This window comes from Gossypium raimondii, chromosome 11 (genome assembly GCF_025698545.1).
Source record: "Gossypium raimondii isolate GPD5lz chromosome 11, ASM2569854v1, whole genome shotgun sequence".
NCBI classification, from domain to species: Eukaryota; Viridiplantae; Streptophyta; class Magnoliopsida; order Malvales; family Malvaceae; genus Gossypium; species Gossypium raimondii.
This window is the reverse complement of record NC_068575.1, coordinates 50,520,482-50,545,099: the sequence shown is the minus strand read 5'-3', so window position 1 is coordinate 50,545,099 and position 24,618 is coordinate 50,520,482. Positions and strand designations below refer to the sequence as shown.

Here is a 24,618-nt window from a genome sequence, read left to right as displayed (position 1 = left end):
TTACACATAGTCCCTAGATTGTTCCAGCCAGTCCTCGAGTGATTCCTTCACGTCTTCATGGGCTCCTCGAGATTAGCCACTCGTTCCTTTACAGCCGACAACTTTTCCTTTAATAGAATTAGTTTTTTGGCCCACCAATGGGTCTCCTTTGACTCATTCTGATCAGCAACTTCTTTCGACATCTCGACGGTGCCTTCGCAACCCAGGCTCGAATACCACTGTCACGGGGCTAGAACTTTAGTCTCGCAATTCATGCGATTTTAGGCGATCATTTCATTCCAAACATGCCTAAGTCAGCCTAACCACCACAAAGTAAGTAGTCACAAATAATTTTTCCAATGCACCAATTTATATAGTGGAAGCAACACGAATCAAAAGAAGACTCAAAAGAATAGAATAGCCACAGAAAATTTATGCACGAGAAGTGTTTGAGTAAATACTCTCAATTGTATTAATTTCTCAAAAAATACAAGGGATGAATGGATGATTTATAAGTGAAGAGGATGCTTTTTATTTATAGTTAAACTCCCCTAAATCGACTGTCTAAATCAAGTTACATCGACAAACGAGATTAAGCATATCCCTTTAATCAAGAGATTTACAAGATTACATAATCAAATCATATCTAATCTTACAAGATACTATTCCTATCCATCTTCTAAGATTAGTTTCCCTATTTACCAATGTAGCCTAACTTTCCATATCTGCATCATTGGGTCACTCAAGCTTTAAACGGACAGACTTCTTCAACAGCTCTTTGAATCGGGCCAACTCTCGTGGGTCAAATGATCTTTATCTAAATGATAGACCTCCATAAGATGCATTTTGTACAATGGTCACGGGTTTTGAACTGTGGTTCATGACACACACGTCACCTTACTCTATCCTTTTTCCTACCCAAATGCCTCATATCCACCAAATCCATCACTCATCCTCCTCCCATCACTTCCCCCCACTTCTCTCATCACCCTCTTACACCTCTTTCTCACGTCGTCCAATGTCTCCCTCTCACCCCGACGCGTTTCACCTCCATCCGGTGCCGCGTCAATCGCTCCGAAAACTCCTCTTACCCTCTGCTCAACTTTGGGTCGAACTTCAGCGACCAGCTGCCAACTGAAATGATCCAATTATTTTCAAATTGTGATCATAAGCATTGACTTATCGTTACGGATAAACTCAGTGAAGAAAAAGCTACTAAGTAGGAAATAATTGATTGTTATATCAAAACCCTCGCTAAAATCGTTGGCAAGTTTTTTTTTTTTGTGATTTTTTACGTTAACCTTTTTTGGGTGTTTGGATGCTGAGAAAGTCTAAGAAAATGGGAAGGAAAAAAGTTGATTTAATTTTGGAAAGGAAGATAATATCTTGAGTTTCTTTATTACCTATTTTTGGGGGGTTACCTTTGTTTTCACAATAATTTATTCTATATTAATATTACTTATGATACATTTCATTTAAGGATTTAGAGAGTTCTTTTCTGTTGCTTGCATTATTAAAGCTTAGTTTGTATTTTAAGACCAACCTTTTTATATTTATTTGTTATTTAATACATTAAAGAAATAGAGAAGGAAGGAAAACAAAGAGAGAATCATAAGAGAATGAAAAAAAAAAGTTCAAAAGAACATAAAATAAAAAATTAAATTACTCAAAACGAAAAAATATGAAGACCAATTGTATAATTTAATATAAAATTTTTGTTTGAAATGATGATTTGACGTGTCAATTCAACTTACCGTTACACCGTTAACGGCAATTAACAGCTCAGTGACTAAAATATAAACATAAGTAACAAAAATATAATATGAGGTAAACAAATGTGACTATTTTGGTAGTTTACCCTTTTAATTACCGTTTTGAGTCAAGATTAAAATTTCAAATTTAAGAAACATAGGGACTAAAAATGATAAAATTAAAAAAATGAAATAAATCCACAACTTACGAGACCAATAGCAAAATTTGACCTAAAACATGTACTTATTTGCCAAAGAATATCCCCCAGAATGCAGAAGCATTGAGACCCCATGCTTAAGGAAAAGCATACTATTCTTTAATTGCATCAATGCGCTTAACTGCAACAATGCCAAACCTGGCTCTTCTTGATTCTTAAGGCTAAATCCGTCTAAGCAAATATAATACTAGTTAACAAGGATGATGGACCAATAAAGTGACATTAGACCTAAAAGCATTTGAAATGTTATGATAAGCACAATCAATCATTAACCATGACAGTAAATGTTGCCAACTCTGCCCTACCACCAAATTTCGAGAATCTTACAGTGATCCAAGTTAACTAATTAAGTTCTGCACCAGATTTCTCACTAAAACTGAGAATATGGCCAGGAATTAATAACATTAAAAGAAACATGGAGGAGCTAACACTTTCATTCGGGATCAGGTGAGCCTCCTGGGACCAACTGCATTGCACAAAATGAAATAGTATAAGAAATTTGAAACCGTTATAATCTGTGGCCTTTGGTTTCTGGTAATCCAAATTGTGTAAACAAAATCTTACAATGGCGATGTTGTTTCCATTAAGCAAAATTTGATCAAGCTTTGTGATCCGTCTTCCTTCAGTGGTGATCTCACTGTAATATGCAAAAAAGAAGCATAGAAGCAAATAACATCAGCACATTCTATGAGGGATATCCTATTTAAGGGGGGCAAACACTCGAGAATCACTTATGCACGCGGTCGAGCATGAGGCAGACATGTTACTAAGTCATTAAAGTCAAATGAAATATATATTATGCATATTCTTGTATAGCACTATTGTTTTCAAGTCAATGTGAGAAAAAGCAAACCAAACATCTTGTCACTCTCAAAAGAAATAACCATCACCACCTAGTAAAAGGATATGCGAACCACTATGAAGATCAATCAGGACGAAACATAAATGAAAAAAAGGAGCCATGCGGCTGGCAAAGCAAGCGGATTTTCAGACCAAAACAATTATTTCTCAACATGTCCCTTCAACAATGAGGATTCTTACTGACACAACATTAACAGTAACGAAAATGGTGACTGAAAAACCTTAATTCCACCACAAGGTATCAATTGGCATAGAAAAAAGAGAGTAGAAAACCTACTCTATCCCAAATTTAAAAGCCATACTCACTTTTTGCAGATTCCAAATAATTTCAACATTTGAACCAGAAGATGAAAAGTAAAGCTTCAAATCATGGGAAATTTGCTTCAACCTGACCTTAAAGTTTGAACTCTTAAGTAATTTAAGGGGAAAATAGAGGTTACCCAAAGTACTGATACAAACATGACAACTAATAATGCCCAGACAACTTGATATCTTTCTCATTAATTTCGTAGCCCATTTTTCTCTAGTGAGAAACCCTAGAATACAGAACAAAGTCAAACATTGCAGGGAAAGTCTGAGCTGAAATATCTAAATCTAAACCTTCAAAGAAGAAAAGAAGGAAGAAAGAACTTTACTATTCAGTGACATCTTCGAGGACCATGTTGACGTAAACATCGAAGCCTCTAAGAGTACCCACGAGCTCCTTGTCCCCTTTCATTATCACCCATATTTTGGACCCTATGCACCTATCTATCAACTCTGCAGAGGAAAAAAAAACCAGAAACCCAAATTGATATTCTGTCTGATTTTCTCGAGAAAGTGAAGGAAAAAACCAGAAAGGGGTAAAAAAAGTCACCTGACGGAAGAAGCTGCGAGGGATTGTTTGCCATTGCTTTTTAAGAGAGTTCCGGCGAAAAATAATCGAAGAAGAAGAAAAAAGCTCCAATTTTGAAGCTTAATTTGTCAACACTGTTTTCTTCCTTAAAGGGCTACAATCTTTTATAATGACTAAAATATCCTAGTGAAAACAACTTTATAAGATCAAACAGGCTCAGTTGGCCCAACAGGCTCCAATTTTGGATTTCTGGGTCCAAGTTTTCTTGTATTCATAGCTCATCGACTATTTCAAGATTTCACCAACTATCTTTTTCGTGTCTTCTTCCTGTTTTGACATTACGTTGGCAACGATTTTGCTATCAAATGTTTGGCAGAAAGTTGTATTTTGTCTAGTTTCTAGTTTTGTAAGACAAGTCCAAAACATGATCTTCTTCCCCATTATTGAAATTTTTGGATTTTTTTATATAAATGAACAATTATATTACAATGAGAGATTAAACACAAAATCTTATATCAATCAACTTGAAATCCATGCAAGTTTATCACTGAATTATATAAAAAAGGTGAAAGGTTCTAGAATATATCTAGACATTCCATGATGTACGTTATCCCTTTGCTTCCTCGATTCACTCTCATCTGCATTCTTCTCCCAACATAAATATAGGAACACTTGAAACGAAAACCCAATTTAGGCAATGGTGAACACAGTGACACGTCGATTCACCCCATCTTCCATCAAAATTTTGTAAGACAAGTCCCCCTCCTCCTTTCCCTGTGAGAAAGGAAAATGATAATTAGAGAGGTTGAAAGTCGTGCAAAGATTGGCCTCAAATTTCTTGTAACATCATATTATTACATTAACATGAACAACTAACTACTATGGCCCTATGTGGCATCTCTTCTTTACCTTGCCATGTGAGACAAAAACTGGGGTCATTGTCTTTGTCCCCACCGGATTTTCAAGTGTCCTAAAATATCTGTTTGCTCACATGCTTACACTGTTTCTGGAATAAACATTTACATTTATTCTGACATTACATGTTCCTTTGGTACACATTGCTGTTTAAAAACCTTCATTCATGGGGGTATATACAAACATGCTGTTACAATGAAGAATCCATCACAAATTATAACCAAAATCTGCTGTTTGGCTTAGTTTGGCTCTTAAATGCATTATTGGCCTAATATGATGATTTTGAGTCCCTGATCTTAACTGATAATCCATTTCAGGCCAAGATATCAGGACCACCGGGGACCGACCAACCACGGGATTACAAGTGTATGGCAAAGACAAAAGCCACCAGGTCTGGTTCTTAAATTAATACTTATCTCCCTCTTAAATTCATCATATGAGCATATGTTATATAATACTACTCCCCCATGTTACTATGGATCTCAAGCCAACCCTTCCCCACTCACTGCTTGGTTGTCTCATCATCATCTTCCTCAAAACACTCACTCACCTTTCTCAAATTTCTTTTTGTCTTCATCTTCACAAGTGCTTCATTTTTTTTTTAGTACAGGAATCTCAAGCAATACTGACAGCACCACATAGATCTCTCAGAGCTGTCCATTTTGACCAAGATTTTGCTGAAACAAAGTAGAGTTTCACTCATTTCCAATACTATATAATTTATTCAGTTCCCCTTCAAAGACAAAATATCAAGCAAAATACAAATGCAGGTGAGCTGGTTCATTAGCAATTCAACAAGATATTCAGCATAGCATTGTCCTCGACCTTATATATCCTTCATTTGTGAATTTATATATAGCAGATCCTTCAATGGCTCTTTAAGGTAGCACATGAACAAGGAAGGGAAAATACTAGAGGTAAGCAAAAATGTGTGTGTGTATATATATATATATATATATATCTTGTCAACTATAACCAATTAACCATATATGTTAATGTCTGAAAATGAGTCTAATATTGTTTCCAATTGTTTGCAGATCAGGAAGAAAAATCCAAAGACATAGTTTTCTCAAAGCATAGAAGATCAAAAAGTAAGAAGTTTAATAAGTACTTTAAGCCAATCATATTTCCATGCAATAGAGATGTTGCAAGGGCCTGCTTCTATAGTACTATCTATTTGAGTAGAGTGAGGAGCTCTTCTCATAGAGGACAACAACAGCATTGGGCTCAATCCATGAAGATGAAGAAGAAACAAGATATCGCTACAGGGTTCGGTGTTAGTCCAAAGTCGGATTCAGGTACTCGTACAGGGGACAAGGTCGTTTTACCGTTAAGTGAACCCCCGGCGGAAAATGACCAATGCAACACCATTGAAAAGAAAGAAAAGGTTAAAGGGGACAAAACCAAAACCATGTCTAGAATGAAGGAGCTGTTGAGATGGGCCGCTGCTAAGAAACCGGAGAAATTAGGCGGGAAGTTCATCGGCAGAAAGGTAAATGAAAAAGCTTGTCTTCTAAATCTTCATTTGTTTTAGGATTGTGTAGTTTAAAAGAGTTCAAATTGTTGACAGGTTTTACAGTTTAGGAGCCGTGAAGCAATGAAAGGAGTGTCGGGTGATCATGATCAATTGAGCAATGAGTCACCTAAGATAAGCTTTAGGTGGGATGTCCAGAGCTCCTCCACTACTTCCTCAGCCTATTCTGGAATCACAGTGACTTCTTCGTTGAGAAATGATGAAACCTGCAATATATTATCATTGAATTCAACTCCTATGCATGGCTTAAACCGTTGTTGTAGCAGGAGAGGGAATTGGATAACTACAGACTCTGAATGTAAGACTTACATATATATATGTATATATATGTGTGTGTATGTATTCTTATGGTGTTCCAAGTCACTTAATTATGTTTGTATGTTATTGTGGACACAGTTGTGGTGCTTGAGCTGTGACGATATGAGATAAAGAGAAGGTGATGGTAGGCAGAAGCTGAAAATTTTCTTTTGGGGGGAGTGTAAAAAGGAAAAGAAAAGAAATACTCCATTGGTATAGGCTTAGATTTGATTAATTAAAGTTGATTGGTTATTTGTTGAGATATTTTAGACATTATCCAGTTAGATGTGGAAATATCAGTGCTATGGATCTGAAATGTAACATCGAAGATTACTCAACAATATTGACCTACGTGCCCAAGCTGACTTCAATCCATTTTCCATCGCACGAAGTTAAAGCCATCTACTGTTAAAAAACAGGCTTTTTAAGCTTAATATAGGCACTGTATCTCTGTGTCTCGTTAGTTCATGCCTTTGTCACAAGCAATGTTTCTTCATAACATAGATTACTCATTCAACTCAATTACTCAAATTATAAATATTGATTATTTAAACTTTTAACTACAAATTTGTTTGCATAATAATATTTTCAGTACAGTAATCTTTAAAATTTTACAATATCATATTTACATTCTATTTCTTTACTATGTCTCTATCAGATCAATTCACATGTAATCTAATGTTTTATCATCTTTTCATCGGTTTAATGTTGTCTCTTTTTTTTCTTTAATTTTAGTTTTTTTACTTAATTATTAAAACAAAACATCAACGAATATTGAATGCAATATTAAGACTAGGGATGGTGATGGAGCAAGATGAGACGAATGTCATTAAATCCATCACCGCTCCATAGTTGGCACACTTTACACTACCATCCGTCTCGCTCTAATATGGATGTATAATCTTGAAAATCATTACCACCTCTATGAATGTTGATTATATTCATTCCCATCTTACCTCGTTCTGTTTCAATTTGATTTTCAATATTTATCTTTAATATTTTTAATCTTTTTAAAATCGAGTAAATATTTAAATGTGATTCTTTAAAAGGATATTTAAACATAAAATATATGATTTTTTTTTCCTACATTACATTATTAATTCCCAAAGAATTAGGGTGGATAAACTCTAAAACAATCATCTAAATTATATCCAAAAATAAATATGATAATCTATTAAAAACCCAATTATGGAATATGGACAGACAGTTTGGACTTGGACTCCCTGAGTGGGTTGGTTTGTAGAGTTGGGTCAAATATTGCATGCCTGGTAAGGCGTTTGCCACTGACAGGCCACACATTTTGTAATTTCCTTGATTGTTAGGTTTATTATTATAAAAACATTCAATTTGTTTGTTAATTTGATTATGACAAAATTTGTATCCAAGGTGACAAAACATGTTGACGTAAAAGCACACAGCCCGTTGTATTGAGAGTTAAATTGTATTTTATTCTTTTTATTCAAAAAATAGATAAATTATTTTCTATATATTAAATCAAATAGCAAACTGTCATTCTATTAAAAATTCATTCCATTTTTAATGTTAAAAATTGATCTTTGTACATCAGTATGAGGTAAACGTGGCACACCACGTGTCGCTATTTGGTTATTCTATCAACTACGTCAATCTTGAACAGTATAAATTGATGAAATCTTTAACAAAAAAAAATTAATTTACTCTTTGATCTAATGTGCAAAGATTAATTTATCCATTTTTTGGTAGAAAGGGTCAAATACAACCTAACTCCTAGTACAATGACCTCTATGGTGCTTTTACCAACATGTTGACCACACAAGCGGCTTTCAGCAAACTATTTCCAATCTAAATTAGTTCCAACCAAATCTTTAAATAATTATACTATATATTCATCATTTGATATTGTTGATGTCATAAGTCAATCAAACACTAACTTAGTTGAATTATGACGAAAATATTTTTAACTTACAAAGTATATTGTATTATTTGAAGGTGCTTTTGTCATTCTATATCTTTTAAATAAAAATAAAAATATACACATAATAGCATTTGAATCCAAACCTCTATAAGTTTCGATATTTATACTTTATCATTCAACTAAACCTACCTCTGTTATTTTGTTAATACAGTGTACCACGAGGATGACAGGGAGGAGGATGTGGTGGTGTTATGGAGGCCGATTCACCTTAAAAGGCGAAGAGCTGAAGAGGACAAGCAGAAGGCTAAGAATGAGGCTGAATATGACAAGTGCTCAAAGGTTGTTGAAGAGGCCAAAAGATCCCTCCCTCATTGATTGAGAGGGTACTTATAGGGGTTGTTAAGGTGCTTATTACGTCACTATTTCATTCCTACCGAATAACTTTTTCATTACTATCTATTCCATTCCTGCGAATCATACGTGGTTTTGTAGTTATAACCACTCTTAACAACAAGTCTTATGCTCATTTGTTTCCCGAGAAAAATTGCTTAGTATACTCTCTTCCTGCCTAAAAATCAAAGAAGAAAATGGTATTTTCTATTTTTTTTATTAGGAAGAATTGCAAATATTATGTAGAGTACACCTTAAAATAAAATTTAGTAACAAATATATTTATAAAAAAATTGATAAAAAACAAATGAAAACTTTGGATGAATGGTAAATATAAATATTACTTAGAAAAAATAAGATATAAATATTATTAAAAATGATAAAGGTTTAGGCTCAAATACTTTGCTATTTTCTTTATGTAAAATATATAAAATAATAAAACACAGTTAAAATAATACAATTTACTTTATAAAATAAATTTATTTTTGTCACTACTTACTCAATTAGTCATTTTCTTTTGGTTTCACACCAACCCATTTCTTTTCTCTTTTCAAGTAAACTGAGTTCATTTCTAAGTGACAAATTTCCAACTTTATTTTCTCTTAATCTATATCAGTGCTTTAACTGACCTGATTTTTTTTATGTTAATTCAATTTTTATATTTAATATATCTGAAATACCGATGTAAATATTATTCTTTATATATAAAAATAAAAAATTAATAACTTCATTGGTACGGGCATTGTTGTCAATGTAGGAAGATGTGAGTTTGAGTGCGTTGAAACGCATTATCCTCCTATTTAAGTGTTGAGAAAAAATATGGATAATTTTAAACATTATCTAAAAAATAACAGATATGACCAGATTATTAAAGAAAATAAAAAAAATAGTGATGTAGTATTTAAACATTATTCACGTCAAGTCAGATAAGTTAGATTTTTTTTTTCCTTTTTTCCAAACTTTTGCTTGGATAGGCTAATAACTGGCTCAATTTACTGTTTGGATACCTAATAAACTAATTAAAAATGGGTGAATAATTGTTATACTCGTGGTGAATATTTGAGTTTTAACTTGATTGACATAGGCATTATTGTCAATGCAGAAAAATATGAGTTCGAGAGCGTTGAAGCGCATTATCCTCCTATTTATGGGTTGGGGAGATGCTATGAGTAGTTCTAGGCATTATGTAAAAAAAAATGATCAGAACATATAATAAGATTGTTTAAGAAAAAAAGATATGAAAAAATAAACCTGTAAGTGATTGTAGCTTGATTTCCTAGCAGTTAAGTATCTATTTGTAAAAGTCTCCAAAAACAGGAATTTAAGAAAATATAAACGAAAAATTTAATATTTTTGGCAAAAGGAAAAATAATGCATATTGACATAGAATGTTTCTTAAAGGGTTATGTACTGAATAGTATAAAATAATTAATAAATATGGAATGTTTCTATTTTAAAAGTTAAAAACTTTGGTTAGGAAGTTTGAGGATCAAATTAATAGAGTTTGTCATTGTGAAGGGTTAAATTTATTAAATTTTTAGAATTAAGATCAAATTGATAGAATATGTAAGTATTGAGGATTAAATGAGCTATTATACTAGTAAGAAAAAGGCTTTCATTATCAATCTAACTACGAGTGACCAAACAGAACACGGATATAATTAAGTAACCATTTGTATAATTTAACCTACTTTATTTTAATTATAATTAATTTGAGTATATATAATTTATAATTGTAATTGTAAATTTAAAAATATATAAAATTAAATTTAAATACCATAATGAACTAAACTTATAAAATTTTCATCCAAAATGGCAATTTTATTTTCCAAATTCCAAAACCATAATGAATTATCGGTTAAAATATGTTGTCGGTCCCTACACTTTAACAAAATTTAAGATTTAATCCATGTATTGAAAAAATTAAAACTAATTCTACTTTTTTTATTAAAATATCAGTTCAATCATTAAAATCATAAGTATTTTTGTTAAAATGTATCAACTTGAAATTTTGATTAAATTTTCTTCTTAAGGCATAGTATATGGTTGACAGAAAATAAATACGATAAGTTAATAAATTTTAACCAAAGGTCAAAAATAACAAATAATGATAATGATCAGACTAAGATTTTTAAATTGAAAAAATAAAAAGGTTAAATTTATAACTTTTAAAACACTCTATAGAAGTGAATGTACTAACCGCATATTTTAACTTTAATACTCTTTTTCCTCTTTTTCTTCTCATTTCCTTCGAAAACCACGTTCTTTCACCCACCTCTCAGTCTCTCATTTCCAAGTTCCAACTACCTTTCGTTCTTCTTCCTCCCTTCGATGTCAGACCACAACCCTAAAGAACCCAACATCAACTCCCTCAGCCTCGATCTCACCCAACTCATCTTCTCTTCCCTTCCTCTCCCTTCCCTCCTCCGTGCTTCCGCCGTTTGCAAGCTCTGGAATTCTCTTATTTCCTCCCCTTCTTTTACTTCCCCTTGCCTTTCCTACCCTTGGTTCTTCCTCTTCGGTCTCCACAACACTTCTTCTCGGAACAACCAGTCTTTCGCCTTCGACCCTTTGTCCAACGCCTGGTTTCTTCTCCCTCGCCTTGATGACCCCTCTTCCTCCTCTGCTTTCCTCGGCTCCAATGGCTTCTTTTTCACCACCACTCCCAATTTCAGCTACACCCCAGTTCTCAAATCCGCCTGGCGTTTCACCTCGCCCTTGAAGTTCTCCAGGCTTAACCCTCTTTTGGGTGTCTTCTACGATGGTTCCTCCGGTGGGTTCGGCTTCAAATTCATCGTCGTCGGTGGAGTCAGGTTCATTGGTGGCTTGGTTGATATCGAAGACAGGTTGGCTGTTGAAATATATGACCCGAATCGTGATTCTTGGGAGCTTTGCCCCGCTTTGCCGGCTGATTTCAGGTCCGGGAACTCAAGCCAATCTCTTTCATCAGCTTTGTTCAAGGGCAAATTCTACGTCTCTGGGATCTACTCTTGCTTTGTATCTTCTTTTGATTTACGAAACCGCGTTTGGAGTGAGGTTCAAACTCTCAGGCCACCAGGGGTCATTTTTTCCTTTTTGATTCCGTGCAACGACATGCTTGTTTTGGCCGGGATGTGCAACGCGCCACGGGGACCGTCGTTTAATCTCTGGAAAATCGATGAAACTACATTGGAATTCAGCGAGATTTCGATCATGCCGCAGAGCTTGTTACACAGCTTGGTAGAAAGCGAGGAAGATGAAAATTTTGCAAGCTTGAAATGCGTTGGAATGGGGAATCTTATATATGTATTCAATGAAGAGTATCACCAAAAGTACCCATCATGTCTTTGCGAAATCAGTGCTGAAAATGGGAAATGCAGTTGGAGGAGAGTGCCTCGGTTGCCATTACCTGTTAACAAATTCCATAAAGTCATTAGCTTTTGTTCCACCGTTTCTCTAACTCATTCTTTCCCCCAACAATAAGATGATGGGGGTGGCACAAGCTATGTATCACCTTGGTAAGTTTGAACCTTGAATTTCTTTTCCTTTTATCTTCCTTTTATGCTTGATGTATTGCATTTTATTCAAGCATTGGTATTTTATCAGAATTATCATGGTTTTGAATTTAACAGGTCAGTCTCTAGTGTGATTGAATTTATACTGATTGTGATCTCGATTGAATCTATCAGTTTTTGTAGTTTGTCATTGGTGGATGAATTGTATCCAGCTCTAGGATAAACTGGATGTCTTGACTTCATTTGGAAGGTTCTGTTGCATCCTTGGGGCAATTTTTTGAGCACAAGATGCTAACAAAACCTGGGTTATTGGTCTTAAGTGCAAATAATGTCCAAAGAGTTCTTTTGGTGGGTTAAAACCCATAACTATCCTTTTTATCTGTCATTGTTCAGTAATTCATTCTTCATCTTACAATTCATTCCTAATAGCACCGACATAATCGAACCTTTGTTTCACTAGCTATTCGCATCTCAGCCACTTGCTTTTTGCATATCTGGGTTAAGAAGTTTTTGAATTTGTACACTGCTCTGTAATTCCTTTACTTCCGTTTTTGGTTGTCATGCACTTACTTAACATCACATCATCATATTCCATAGTTGTTTGTGTGTCACATGCCAAGTCCTTTAGTGTGAAGATAGGATAGCAATGCCATTGATGCACTGTTAGTCATTTTAGTTATAAGAGGTGGTTTTGCATATTACCATGATGGTTGCAAATTAAGGTACCTATTGAACCTAGGCAATCTTGCAGTTGATTAGTTGTGCTACAGCCAAGGATGCCTATGCTTGCTGATCAGTCAACTGTTCTACTTCAATAACTGACCTTCAGTTAACCAAAAGAGTAAAAGATAGTACTGAAATAAATACACCAAGTATGTCGTCAATTACCAAATGCTTGCAATTTGTGCTGAATTATGCTGGTCTAATGCTTGATGTTACTGACATTACATTGCATCTTTCCGCAGCTTGCTCAAAGGCAAGTCCAACAACAGATTATCAAGAACCCCACAAATTGTGGTTGCAAAACAGAATCATGCTTTCATGCTGAGATGAGCTTGAAGATGCCTGCTACTGTACAGTTCTTCATCTGCCAGCTCTTGCATCTAAATAGTCTTTTGAAAAACATTGTTAGCTTTTTATTTGCAGAGTCTCACAAGGAAATAAGGTCACAGAGTGTTTTGTGGATGCTTTAGTTTCTTCTTTCGATCGATAATCCCTCAAAATCGATCCTCTCATTCAGTTAACTATTATGTTGGTGTCTATGTATTGAAATTGTTGTTCTGAAATAGATTTGTGCTTCTTTTCTCTGTCAGAATTTGAAATGTGAATTGTATGAATAAATTACTTTTTATGGAGTAATGGTTGAGCTTAAATCTTTTCCTCTCAAGTAAAGTTAGGATTATTGAATGGCCTGCATTCTTTTTGCAGACATTAATGAACAAAAATCCTAGCAGGCAGAATCTATTTGTAATTGTTCTTATTGAATTTTCTTGTTGACCAAATTTCTTTTAATGAAAAAACATAGAAATTATAGATAAATTTTTAAAAGAAATTAAAAATTATGGATAAATCTAAAATAAATATAAATTAACCATTTATAAATATAAACAAATTCAACCTGATCATACATTATAGTAATGTGATACAATAATCCTACCCAACCCAATTTAGTCATAGAAGAAAGAAAATTCTAAAACATTTTATTAAAATTTTGTTTTGGGTTACTTTACTCTTCATTTCTTGATTTCCAAGAAAATATATTCAAGCTAAAAAAAAAAAAAGCAAAAGAAAGCTTGGGCCCGAAGGTTAGGGGCCACATAGTATCAACCAATCTAAGCCGTTCGTGTATGCAACTCGCTTCCCTGTAGCGAGTGTAAAAAATAAAAGGTTATTCTCTGCATAAAACCAGAGCAAACCCCAACCCAATAAAAACCCGAGAAGGAGAAAATTAGCTAAAGATTAAGCAAGGCCACGGAAGAAGAAAAAAGGGATTCGCTGTTTTGTTTCCTTCTGCTACTGGTTAGGGTTTAAATCAGGGGTTTTCCTTCTTCTTGTTCTTCTTCTTCTTCTTCTTCTTCTCACTGCTTCACCACTATTCCACCATCAACAACCAATGGATAGATACCAGAAAGTAGAGAAGCCAAAGCCTGAATCACCCATTAACGAGAATGAGATCCGAATCACTTCCCAAGGTGCTATTCGGAACTACATCAACTATGCTATTGCTCTTCTTCAGGTTCCCTCCCTCTTTATCTTCACCCCTTTTTTCCACTTACCTTCATTCTTGTTGTCATTTTTGTTTCTTGGCATTTCCTGCTCGTGGGTTTCTCTTCTTGTTTTGAGTAGCTTTCTTCTATGGATTTATTTGCCTCCATAGCTTTCTTTTTGGACTTGCTTTTTCTTTTATGAGTTTTTGGTTTAGGGATTTGACGTCGGTATCTTTAAGTGTTAGTTGCTCGATAGTTTTGGGTTTTCTTTTTCCTGATTTTGAGAAAAATGATTGCATTGCGTATCTTTGTTTATCAGAGTTGTTTGTGTTCAATCCCTATTCTATTCAATGGGTTCTATCCTGTTGTTATGAATAAAGCTATTTGATACAATTTTTAGCTAATAGCTGCTCTATTCTTGTGTGCTATTTTTAGCTAATATAAAATTTGGGGTTAGAATTTTTTAGCATTCTATTAGTCCATTACTATTGATGAGTTGGTATTAGTTGTCAGCATATACTTAGCTAAATATGGAAGAAATCAAATCTTAAACATCGAATTTTCTTTTTATGTGACTCTGCTACCTTTTCTTTGAAGCTGGTTTCTATTGCTTTTTGCCTATTCTATTTTTATGTTGATTCACTCTGAATAATAGCTTTATTAGACTATTCTGCCAGTGGTGCACCTTTTTTTTATATTCGTTGTTTGTATTCAAGTGTTTCGATGATGTGTTTTTAGGACAAGCATGTGAAGGAAATTGTCTTGAAAGCAATGGGACAGGCAATCAGTAAGACAGTAGCCATTGCCGAGATTTTAAAGGTTGTGATGTCCTTACTGATCACCCCTGCATTGTGTTTTGCCACTTTTCGTGATTACTGAATTGCATTGTGAAACAGAAACGGATTCCTCGCTTGCATCAAGATACTTCCATTAGCTCGGTGAGCATAACTGATGTGTGGGAGCCTATTGAAGAGGGCCTTGTTCCGTAAGTCTCCTACTTTACCCCTATTTACGATGTGTCGAGTTTATACTTAATACATATGAGTATTTCTTATCTTGTTTGCAGTGTGGAGATGACTCGCCATGTCTCAATGATATCTATTACCTTGTCAACCAGAGAACTAAACAAAAACTCTGTTGGGTAGGCTAAATTGTCTTGTATTTTTTTGTGCTTTTTTTTTTTCAACAATGGGATGGTAAATTGATGAGATGTCTGTTGGTAGCCAATTGTATTACAAGTTCAGGGAAATGAAACCAGGGAAGCTTAGATTTTTAATATTATGCTTAGATGGGGTTTGATATAACACTAGATGCCAGTTCTTACATGTTTTAATAGCCTGTGATGCAGAATTATTTTTTATGTTGCTTGTTTGATTGAGACAAGTCTTCGCTGGTATGATTTGAATTGTGTGACTCCAGGTATCAAGCTCCACATTATGCTGAACAACCAAAGCCACAATATCATTATCAGCAGCAGCAACTGCCAAAACAAGGTCGCATCCCATATAATGCTGTTAATGAAGGTGTTTTCTTGAACTAGTAGTTCTGCAACTGTTCTCTAAGAACTCTGTTCATTTCAAGCTCAACTCATTTCCTGTACTTTAAATGTAGATTCATATGGCCGAGGTAGGGGTCGTGGTAGAGGCAGAGGGAGGGGGCGGAGTTGGGGCAGGGGTGGCTATGGAAATTATCAAGGTATAATATATGGATTTTGAGTAGTTTTATGATAATTATTGACATTTTTCTTTGAACTTTTACATTTGTGAAGCAAAAATTTGCGCTTTAGTTAGACTATACTTTATACTTCACTTATTTCTTATAGATAATGGTGGATATTCAAACTGGGGCAGAGGTGGAGGGCGAGGAAGAGGTTGGGGTTATCGTGGTAAGTATACTTTTTAATAGCTTATTGAAGGAGTGGTATTTTATAACTTTGAGAAGTTTTATATGCTAAAATAAAAACAGTTCATAGGTGAAGGTTCCTTGTCTTAAATTTGTGAACTTGGGTTTCCTTGCTCCTTCCTCATCTGTACTCATCAACCAACCCGTTGTCGATTTTCACTCCTTTGAATATAAATAATATTGCCTACAATATAAGGAATGTAGAACAAAGTTTTGAGAGTAGATCAAGCAAAAGAATGTCTAGTTTAGATGTTAGTTGTAATGTAGAATTCAAAGGAAATTCACAATGATAGTACCAATAATCTTTTAATTTGGAATGGTGGCTTTTGCTTGTTATAACTTGGTTATGAGAGCATGGCAGTTGCACCTATCAAAGTAGCCAAAATCTTACTGAAATAAGTTGTAGATGCAGAATAGAATCATTGATGAATGAATCTCAAATTGCTGTAAAAAATTCATTTGGCTGTTTTACTGCGGCAGGTGCTGGTTATGAAAGAGGTAGAGGTGGAGGTGGTAGAGGCTTTAGCCGTGGCCGTGGGAGGATGGGTGGTGGTGGTCGCTCGAGGGGTGGTGGCTACTGAAGCATAATCAAAGACGGATAAAGTTTGTGTTTTTACCCCCTTTAGCTAGATGCTTGCTTGCCTTGGCCAGTGGGAAATTATGGAAGTAGTTCAGTTTCTAATAGCGTGAGATTGTGGCTTAAAATCTCCAGCACTATTAAGCAGTGGTAATGTGTTTGTTTCTGCATTATATGGATGAGAGGGTAGGGGTAGTTTTGTTGGGTTTTTTTTCGCATTTAGCCAAGGGCAAGATGATGATGATGATGATGATGGGTTTATATGATTTGTGCTGTAATTGAAGTTACCCTTATGGTTTTGCCAAATCTCAAATACCCTATCATGTTTATATATATATAATATGATTTCTTTATTCCTTGGATGTATATATTTGTCTCTCTCATTTTCTCTTCTGCCCATCTAGGAGTAATTCAAGGACATTCCCATTAAGGCTATCGAATCAATCGAAGGGAAAGCATAGCTACTACCTGTAGCAACTTTACCATGGAACTTTTGCTTAAAGCTGCATGGACCGATTATCCGTGGGAATTTTATATTTTTCCTAATTTGGTTTAACAGAGCCATTAATATCATATTACTACATTTAGCCGATAATTTGATATATCTACTATCTTACATACTATATTACATTTGGTAAAAAAAACTTATTTAATAACTACATGTAATTAGAAAGAAAAGTAAAACTTTTACAAATATATATATATATATATATTGCTTTTCTATTCCTCTTAAAAATATGAAAGAAACATAGATAAAGAAAAATAAATAAAAGCAAACATATAATACCTTAATGGAACTATAATATGAAAGTTCAACTATACACAAGGCACCTAAGTCCTTTATTAATTAGCAGCTTTACTCTGCATATTAGCCCAACAATTTGAGTCTTAAAATGGATATATACCCTTCAAACTTTTAAATGTATGACTAATTTTGATGATTCAATTAATGGAGACCAAAAGTACAGAGTAGTTGTGGATGAAAAAAGAAATAATTAAGCCATATTATGAAATGACTGATGGTAGATGGTTACATAAAAACATATATTCTTTTATTACATATATTCTTTTATTGGGAGTTGATCAATGCATTTTGGATGATTTGAATATGATGCTTACTGCTCGATATATGGTAGAGGAAATCTATGTTGCTTTAAAAAGTATAGGACCGACAAAAGCCTCGGGGTTGATGGTTTTCTGGCCTTATTTTTTTAGAAACGTTGACATATTGTGGGAGAGGATGTAACCTCATTCCGCGTTGAGAGTCTTGAATGAAAGACTGGAGTTGGAACATATTAACAAATATAGTACTCATCCCCAAGTGTTGCATCCAAAAAACATGGTAAACTTCAGACCTATAAGTCATTGTAGTGTTGTCTATAAAATGGTAGCTAATGCAATAGCAAACCGTTTTCAGTAGGTGTTGGACCTGTGTATTAATAAAGCCCAAAGTCTTTTTGTACCAGGGCGTTTGATTTCTGACGTGTTACTTGCTTATGAAATATTCCATATGTTTTGTCAGAAAAGAAAAGGGAGCAAGGGTTTTATGGCATTGAAATTAGATATGAGTAAGGCCATGATCGAGTGGAATGAGGCTCTATAAAGGCAAAGATGGAACGTATGGGTTTTGATGTAAGGTGAGTGGACCTTATCATGAAATGTGCCTCCACAGTGTCATATTCAGTGAGCAATAAAGGAAAAATGGGTGAGTTTTTTCGGCCTTTTATGGGGCTTAGACAAGGAGACCCATTAAGCCATTTCTTATTTCTGATTTGCAATAAGGGTCTTTCTACCCTTATGCGCATGGCTTTGCAGGAGGGTTTGATTAAAGGGGCAGAAACTAGTAGACGAGGCCCTCAAATTTCGCATTTACTTTTTGCCGATGACTATGTCCTTTTCGGTGAAGCAAATGAGAGAGGAATTCAAGTTTTGAAGGGTATTTTGAAGGAATATAAATCGTGTTCAGACCAATGTGTGAATTAAGACAAATCAACGGTTTACTATAGCTCAAATACCCCAAAAGAAATTTGAGTGTTGATTTCGAAAAGGTTGGGAGTTTAGTATTCAAATGATCTTGAGAGGTACCTGGGCTTACCTAACATGGTGAGGAGACGGAAGAAAGTAGCATTTCAGCTCTTGAAAGATAGGTTCAAGAAGAAGATCGATGGATGGAATTTGAAGTTCATGTCTCGAAGGGGTAAGGAAGTTTTTATAAAGTTGGTATTGCAAACCAATCCAACTTATGGCATGTTTCTTACTACTCAAAACTTTATGTAGGGAATTAAATAGTATCATGGCACGGTTCTGATAGCAAAAGGGACAGGAAAAAAAAGGAATACATTGGTGTGAATGGTCTCGGCTATGTGAGTTGAAAGAAGATGGAGGTATGGGTTTTCACAGCTTTGAGAAATTCAATATTGCCCTATTGGCAAAACAAGTAGGAATGAGCATTCGATCGAATCGAATCGAAAATTTTCGAGTTAATCGAATTTTCGAATCTCATTTTATCATCCTAACTTTATTTAAAGTTTTCTCGAATCGAGTCGAGTGAAATGGAATTCGAATCGAATCGAATATATTTGTTCGAGTTAAATTTTAAAAAATAATTTTAGGTCCTTGTAACCATTGTCACCCATCGTAATAAAATTTGTCCACCTTAATCAAATTTTTTATTAACTTTCATCACTTCATAATTTATTTATTAATTTTTTATATATTGATTAGCTTCTTTGCTTGCTTAGTTATTTCAATTATCTTCAGATTCTTGTCACTATGCATTTTAGAATTAAAAATATATATTAACTTTAAAATATGATTTTTAATAAAAGTTATTTTATAAATAAAATATGAAATTGATACCAATATAAAATTTTAACATGAATATTTTATGGCATAATTAATAATTCAATTTTAATATAAATATTCAATATGACTAAATAATTCAATAATATAAATAATATAAAATGTAAAATTTAATTTAATAATATAAATAGTAGATATAAATAAAATTATTACTATTTATGTTTAGTGATTTTTTGGATAATTTTGATTTTTATTTGAGAGTAAAGGGTGAGAAGTAAAAATTTAGGGGAAAAATAAAAAATTTTGAGGAATAAAAGTTTGAGGGAAAGTAAACAGGAAGAGTAAAATTTTGGAAGAAAAATATTTAAAAAAAAATTAGGGGGGGAGGGTTTGGGATAAATGGGAGGTGGGATGAGAATGGAATAAAAGTTTTAGGGAAAAGTGGGAAAGAGTAAAAATTTTGGGAGAAAATAAAAAGTTTTGAGAGTTTTTGAGAGTAAAATTTTGAAAAAAAATAAATGGAAGAATAAAATTTTGATGGGAAATAAATTTTGGGTAAATTGGGGGTTGAGAGGGGAGGGGAGTAAAAGTTTTGAACAAAAGTAGAAAGGAGTAAAAGTTTTAAGGGAAAAGTAAAAAGATTTGGGACATAGGGATAAAAATGTAAAATATTATAATTTAATATTCGAATTATTTGAATTATTTGAATTATTCGAATTCGAAAACTCAACTCGATTCGAACTCGAAATTCAAATTTTTTTTTAATTTTTTCGAGTCGAATCGAATTTTACTCACCCCTAAAATCAAGGATGGCAGTTGATAAATCGTCTTGATTCTTTATTAACTTGCGTGTTAAAAGCAAAATATTTTGCTGATTCTGATTTTTTAAACGCATGTTTAGGGAACCAACCATCCTATTCGTGGAAGAGTATATGGGTAGCAAGAGGTCTTTTGCAAGATGGTTTTGGATGGAAGGTTGGTTCGGGGGACAATATTTTAATTTCCGAGCATGCTTAGATTCCAGCTTCAGTTGAATATCGATTATGTGATAACATGCAAAGTCATGATGTATCTTTTGTTGCAGATTTGATTGATAAAACTAGCAGAGAATGGAAATGGGAAGTAATTTTCAATACCTTCTCGGAAAGAGATGCGGGCAGGATATTACAGATTCCCTTGGAAAAGGAGCGTCATGACGACCTAGTGGTGTGGCAAGGCGAACCGTTGGGTGAATTCTTTATCCGCAGTGCTTATAAACTATTACAAGTAAGCAACTTTGGCCCTAATTTTAATGCATTACAGACCGCTACTGAAGCTTTCTATAAGAAGCTGTGGAACTTACAGCTACCAGCTAAAGTGAAAATTACAATCTAGAAAATTGCAAGAAAATTTATTCCTATTTTCCCAAATTTGAGACAAAGAAAATTGGTGGTGAATATAGGATGTCCTCGGTGTGGGGGAGAATTGGAGTCTGTGGACCATGTCTTTAAAAAGTGTCCTACATCAATAGAAGTCTGGACCTGTTTAGGAGTAATCTAGGTTTTGAATAGGCCAGATTTGGAGTACTTGGATTGGCCTACTTGAGTTTTTGCGGAAAGCTCTCAACATCAGAGTCGAATGTTTGGATGTGCTCTATGGACTCTTTGGTCTGAAAGAAATAAAACAGTACATGAGAGAAAGCAAAAGTCTGGAAAGGATATCTCAGATACTATTGGCTGGTATTTGAGGGAACTAGATGATACGGAGGTTAGGCAGTATATTAGGAGTAGAACGAAGGCCAAATAGAGACCCCCAACTGGATCGATTGTTAAAATCAATTTTGATGGTGCCTTTGAGAAAGAGAGCTTTAGATCGTGCTCTGGCATAGTAGCAAGAAACTCCCATGGTGAGGTTCTGGTTTCACGAGCAGTTTTTCACCCGAATGTTGGCTCGCCTTTTGCTGCGGAAGCCATTGCATGCTTATGGACAGTGAAAACAAGTACAAAAATAGGGTGGTCAAAGGTAATAATAGAAGGTAATGCATTAACTATCATTAAGATATGTCAATCAGATCAAATAGATAGATCAGAGATTGGGGTTCATATCAGAGATATTCATCAGATTTCACAACAGTTTGGATGGATTCGATTCAAACACACAAACAATGTAGCAAATCAACTAGCCCATGTTTTAGCTAATATGAGTCTAAAAAGAGAGGAACCAACTTACATGTATGGAGGAGTCCCCTACTTCACCGTGCGGAGAATGGAGGCGGAGAGACAGCGTGAACCAGACTGAAATGGGGTGTGCAGGGAATTAAAAGGGACGAGGAACGTCAGATTGGAAATGGGGTTTGGTTCCTTGGAAGCCGAAACCGTCTACTTTTTGAAAAGTGTTGATTTGAAAGCGCGGTTTCTGCATTAAATGTGGTTGGGTAGGAAAATCATATCCTTTGGTTTTTTTTCAAATCTATTTTCTTTTCTGGCTATGGGTTAGGTGTTAGTCTTATTATTTTCATGGTAGGCCCGTCGATCTATCTGTTAGGCTATTTTTTGTTTGTATTGTTTTAAGCAATTAGTAAATAAAACCCAGCTTGTTTGATTTCAAAAGAAAAGAAATATGCAGGGAAAACCAAACCAACACAAGGCTTAAACTAGTAAAAACTTTTGGTCTATCTTCACTGATGTTATTACAGGAAAAGAAAAACGTTTTAGCATGGTAATGCCAGATTTGTGATTATTTTATCCTAAAACATCTTTGACCCTAAAACATAACTTTTTTTTTGGTGTGAAAAATAATGCAGAAAAAATTAAATTAAACCATCATATACTAAAAACCATTAACTTTATCGGCATATAATCCTGCTTCAAGCTGCTTAGGTTCATCTTCAAATACTTGCACTTCAATTATCCTATAGAAATCTTCTTAACTATGCAATCAACCACTTGATTTCTCTTTCTTGGTACGTGTCTGATGCTCCATTAATCCATAGTTTGTAGTAGTTAATAAGTTCTTCTCATCAAAGCCGAGGTTGAATCCGTCATTTGTCTATCTTGAAAAACATTGACCACCTCTAAACTGTCTGTATGAATCACAACTTATTAACCCTAATTTGGCTATCTTGATTGCAACTTCTTCAACAATATTTTCTATTTTTCTTTTGCTTTTAATTTCAAATCATATTATCATGAATTATTTGATAAATTATTTTGATATAACAAACAAAAAATATTTTTGAATAAAAATTATTTTAACAAAGAAATTATTAAGTTCAAAGCATAAAATTATTCAAGACTTTCAAACATCTTAGAAAATGTTTTGAACACTTAGAATATTTTGATCAAAGTTCAAAACGATTTTAAATTCTTGAACTTGATTGAAACAATCTTAAATCAATTGAAAACTGCTCCCTACAAGAAGTATCGATACCAATATGACTTTTATCGATACCATTTTTATCGATGCCAAATTTGCTCATTGAATTGAATAAAAATTGAACAAAAACAATATGTATCGATACCTTTCAAAATATATCAATACCTTTTGAATTTTATCGATACCATTGTTTATATTGATATCATTTTGCATTATGTTTTATGATCTTTCGAACAATGAAAAAGTATCGATACCCATTAAAATATATCGATACTTTTTACCGGTATCGATAAATCATCTTTGGTATCATTGTAAACTAACTTTAACAGTCACTGAATCAGGTATTAAATGCTATTAATATTGATACTCATAGAAAAAGTATCGATACTTTTTGTTACAGGTAAATTTAATGATCTGATATTTTCATCCCCAATGGCTCTATTTATTTTCTCAACAATCACAACGGTTGGAAATAAATTAGAGGATATAAATATTAGCTTTTAAAGGTCCTGCAACAATTAGAAAAAATATTCAAGCAAAAAGATGAATCAACAACCTTCGTGCCAAATACTTTCATATTTTTCTTTCATACACTTGTGAGCTTTATTTTTCTATGTTCATTTTTCTATACTCTCTTTTTAAAAGCCATTTCACCTCTCCCTCTTGATTAATTGAACTAACAAAATGTGCTTCATCCTCACAAGTGGAGATTGAACCTCTAACCACATTATTAAGAGACAAGATAAGTAACCACCATGTTACACATCATGGTTAGTAATGCACCTTTTCTTAATTTCATAAGTCGAGTTAAAAAATTACTAAGTGTTTTTTTTCTTTTTATTATTTTTTATTGTACCCTGCAACCACATGTCATCCTATGATTTTTTTTAATTTACATGTACTAAATATATTTTCTATATATAAAATTAATTAATTAATTTCAAAATTGTACATTAAATATCAAAGTGTTGGTGCAAAGTTGCACAATAAATGTCAAACTTTAAAAACAATATTTTTAGAATGGATAATTATAAATTCCGAACTCTTCATAATCATAAAAAATAATGTGTTATAAATAATTGATAATTATTGTGTAAAATAATTTAAATTAGTTTGTTCCTTCAAAAAAAAAAAAGAAATTGATATTAGTTTGTTATAATATCCAGTAAGTTGGGCTCAACGTCGGTCTAAAAAGACGGTCAGGTAAAGCTAGCACAGCTAACATAAGTCAAACATCGAACAAAAAGTAGAATGAAAATACTGAGATTGTTCATTTTTATTGTTTGTCTTGTTTCTTAATGTCGTCTTTCTCAAGAGAAACGATAATATTGTACCTAAAGAAAACAAGAGCATTCATGTTAATGAACACAGTCCGGAAAAATGGCTACATTCATAATTTATTATCTTTGGTCCATTATTCAGTCCTGATGTACTTGGTTTTATTTTTAATATCTATTCTATAATCATGGTTATAATCCGTGATCAACTCAGTTGAATTTCTTTTAATTTATTTTGTTAAATAATTATTGTTTTGATGATATTTTGTTTATTCATACTTTATTAAAATTTAAAATTAAAAATTAAAAATAACATATCTAAAATTGAATA

At 33.7% G+C, this 24,618-nt stretch overlaps 4 protein-coding genes and 1 long non-coding RNA gene across 8 annotated transcripts; 3 read left to right on the top strand and 2 right to left on the bottom strand.

The window, feature by feature from the left end:
* Positions 1–2,065: 2,065 nt before the first annotated feature.
* LOC105803269 (sm-like protein LSM5) lies at positions 2,066–3,809 on the bottom strand. The gene is made up of 4 exons (XM_012635345.2): positions 3,666–3,809; positions 3,445–3,568; positions 2,513–2,585; positions 2,066–2,414 (listed from the first exon to the last, which is right to left on the bottom strand). Exons 1-4 carry the CDS (start codon positions 3,697–3,699, stop codon positions 2,382–2,384), a joined length of 264 nt encoding a protein of 87 aa, XP_012490799.1. The 5' UTR covers positions 3,700–3,809; the 3' UTR covers positions 2,066–2,381.
* Positions 3,810–5,033: 1,224 nt separating this feature from the next.
* Positions 5,034–6,950, top strand: LOC105803270 (hypothetical protein). 2 transcript variants are annotated; one of them, XM_012635347.2, is made up of 5 exons: positions 5,034–5,329; positions 5,422–5,476; positions 5,597–6,051; positions 6,130–6,391; positions 6,490–6,950. In XM_012635347.2, exons 1-5 carry the CDS (start codon positions 5,324–5,326, stop codon positions 6,507–6,509), a joined length of 798 nt encoding a protein of 265 aa, XP_012490801.1. In that variant the 5' UTR covers positions 5,034–5,323; the 3' UTR covers positions 6,510–6,950. The 2 variants fall into 2 exon arrangements, with proteins under 2 accessions (XP_012490801.1, XP_052479307.1); XM_052623347.1 differs by having other exon boundaries at positions 6,130–6,950.
* A 3,952-nt stretch (positions 6,951–10,902) lies between these two features.
* LOC105803271 (F-box/kelch-repeat protein At3g24760) lies at positions 10,903–13,527 on the top strand. 2 transcript variants are annotated; one of them, XR_001136408.2, is made up of 3 exons: positions 10,903–12,171; positions 12,920–13,040; positions 13,134–13,527. XR_001136408.2 is itself a non-coding variant. In XM_012635348.2 (2 exons), the coding sequence occupies exon 1, from the start codon at positions 11,006–11,008 to the stop codon at positions 12,134–12,136; it is 1,131 nt and encodes a 376-aa protein (XP_012490802.1). In that variant the 5' UTR covers positions 10,904–11,005; the 3' UTR covers positions 12,137–12,171; positions 13,134–13,527. The 2 variants fall into 2 exon arrangements, 1 of the variants encoding a protein (XP_012490802.1); XM_012635348.2 differs by lacking the exon at positions 12,920–13,040 and having other exon boundaries at positions 10,904–12,171.
* Positions 13,528–14,090: 563 nt separating this feature from the next.
* LOC105803273 (uncharacterized) lies at positions 14,091–17,220 on the top strand. Its single transcript, XM_012635350.2, has 8 exons — positions 14,091–14,404; positions 15,114–15,194; positions 15,272–15,360; positions 15,442–15,516; positions 15,795–15,898; positions 15,987–16,070; positions 16,198–16,260; positions 16,758–17,220. The coding sequence occupies exons 1-8, from the start codon at positions 14,282–14,284 to the stop codon at positions 16,856–16,858; spliced, it is 720 nt and encodes a 239-aa protein (XP_012490804.1). The 5' UTR covers positions 14,091–14,281; the 3' UTR covers positions 16,859–17,220.
* Positions 17,221–20,697: 3,477 nt separating this feature from the next.
* LOC128034664 (uncharacterized) lies at positions 20,698–22,152 on the bottom strand. 2 transcript variants are annotated; one of them, XR_008190799.1, is made up of 2 exons: positions 21,865–22,152; positions 20,698–21,614 (listed from the first exon to the last, which is right to left on the bottom strand). It is a non-coding gene; the product is annotated as an uncharacterized LOC128034664 (long non-coding RNA). The 2 variants fall into 2 exon arrangements; XR_008190800.1 differs by having other exon boundaries at positions 20,698–21,595.
* Positions 22,153–24,618: the final 2,466 nt, after the last annotated feature.

Coding starts and splice junctions, on each gene's coding strand:
- LOC105803273 (XM_012635350.2), top strand. CDS start 14,282: ATGGATAGATACCAGAAAGTAGAGAAGCCAAAGCCTGAATCACCCATT. Junction 15,899..15,986: donor ATATAATGCTGTTAATGAAG/GTGTTTTCTTGA, acceptor CTTTAAATGTAG/ATTCATATGGCCGAGGTAGG. Junction 16,071..16,197: donor TGGCTATGGAAATTATCAAG/GTATAATATATG, acceptor TATTTCTTATAG/ATAATGGTGGATATTCAAAC.
- LOC105803271 (XM_012635348.2), top strand. CDS start 11,006: ATGTCAGACCACAACCCTAAAGAACCCAACATCAACTCCCTCAGCCTC.
- LOC105803269 (XM_012635345.2), bottom strand. CDS start 3,699: ATGGCAAACAATCCCTCGCAGCTTCTTCCGTCAG. Junction 3,569..3,665: donor CTCGCAGCTTCTTCCGTCAG/GTGACTTTTTTT, acceptor TTTCCTCTGCAG/AGTTGATAGATAGGTGCATA. Junction 2,415..2,512: donor ATGGAAACAACATCGCCATT/GTAAGATTTTGT, acceptor TGTGCAATGCAG/TTGGTCCCAGGAGGCTCACC.
- LOC105803270 (XM_052623347.1), top strand. Junction 5,477..5,596: donor AGGAAGGGAAAATACTAGAG/GTAAGCAAAAAT, acceptor AATTGTTTGCAG/ATCAGGAAGAAAAATCCAAA. Junction 6,052..6,129: donor GGAAGTTCATCGGCAGAAAG/GTAAATGAAAAA, acceptor AATTGTTGACAG/GTTTTACAGTTTAGGAGCCG.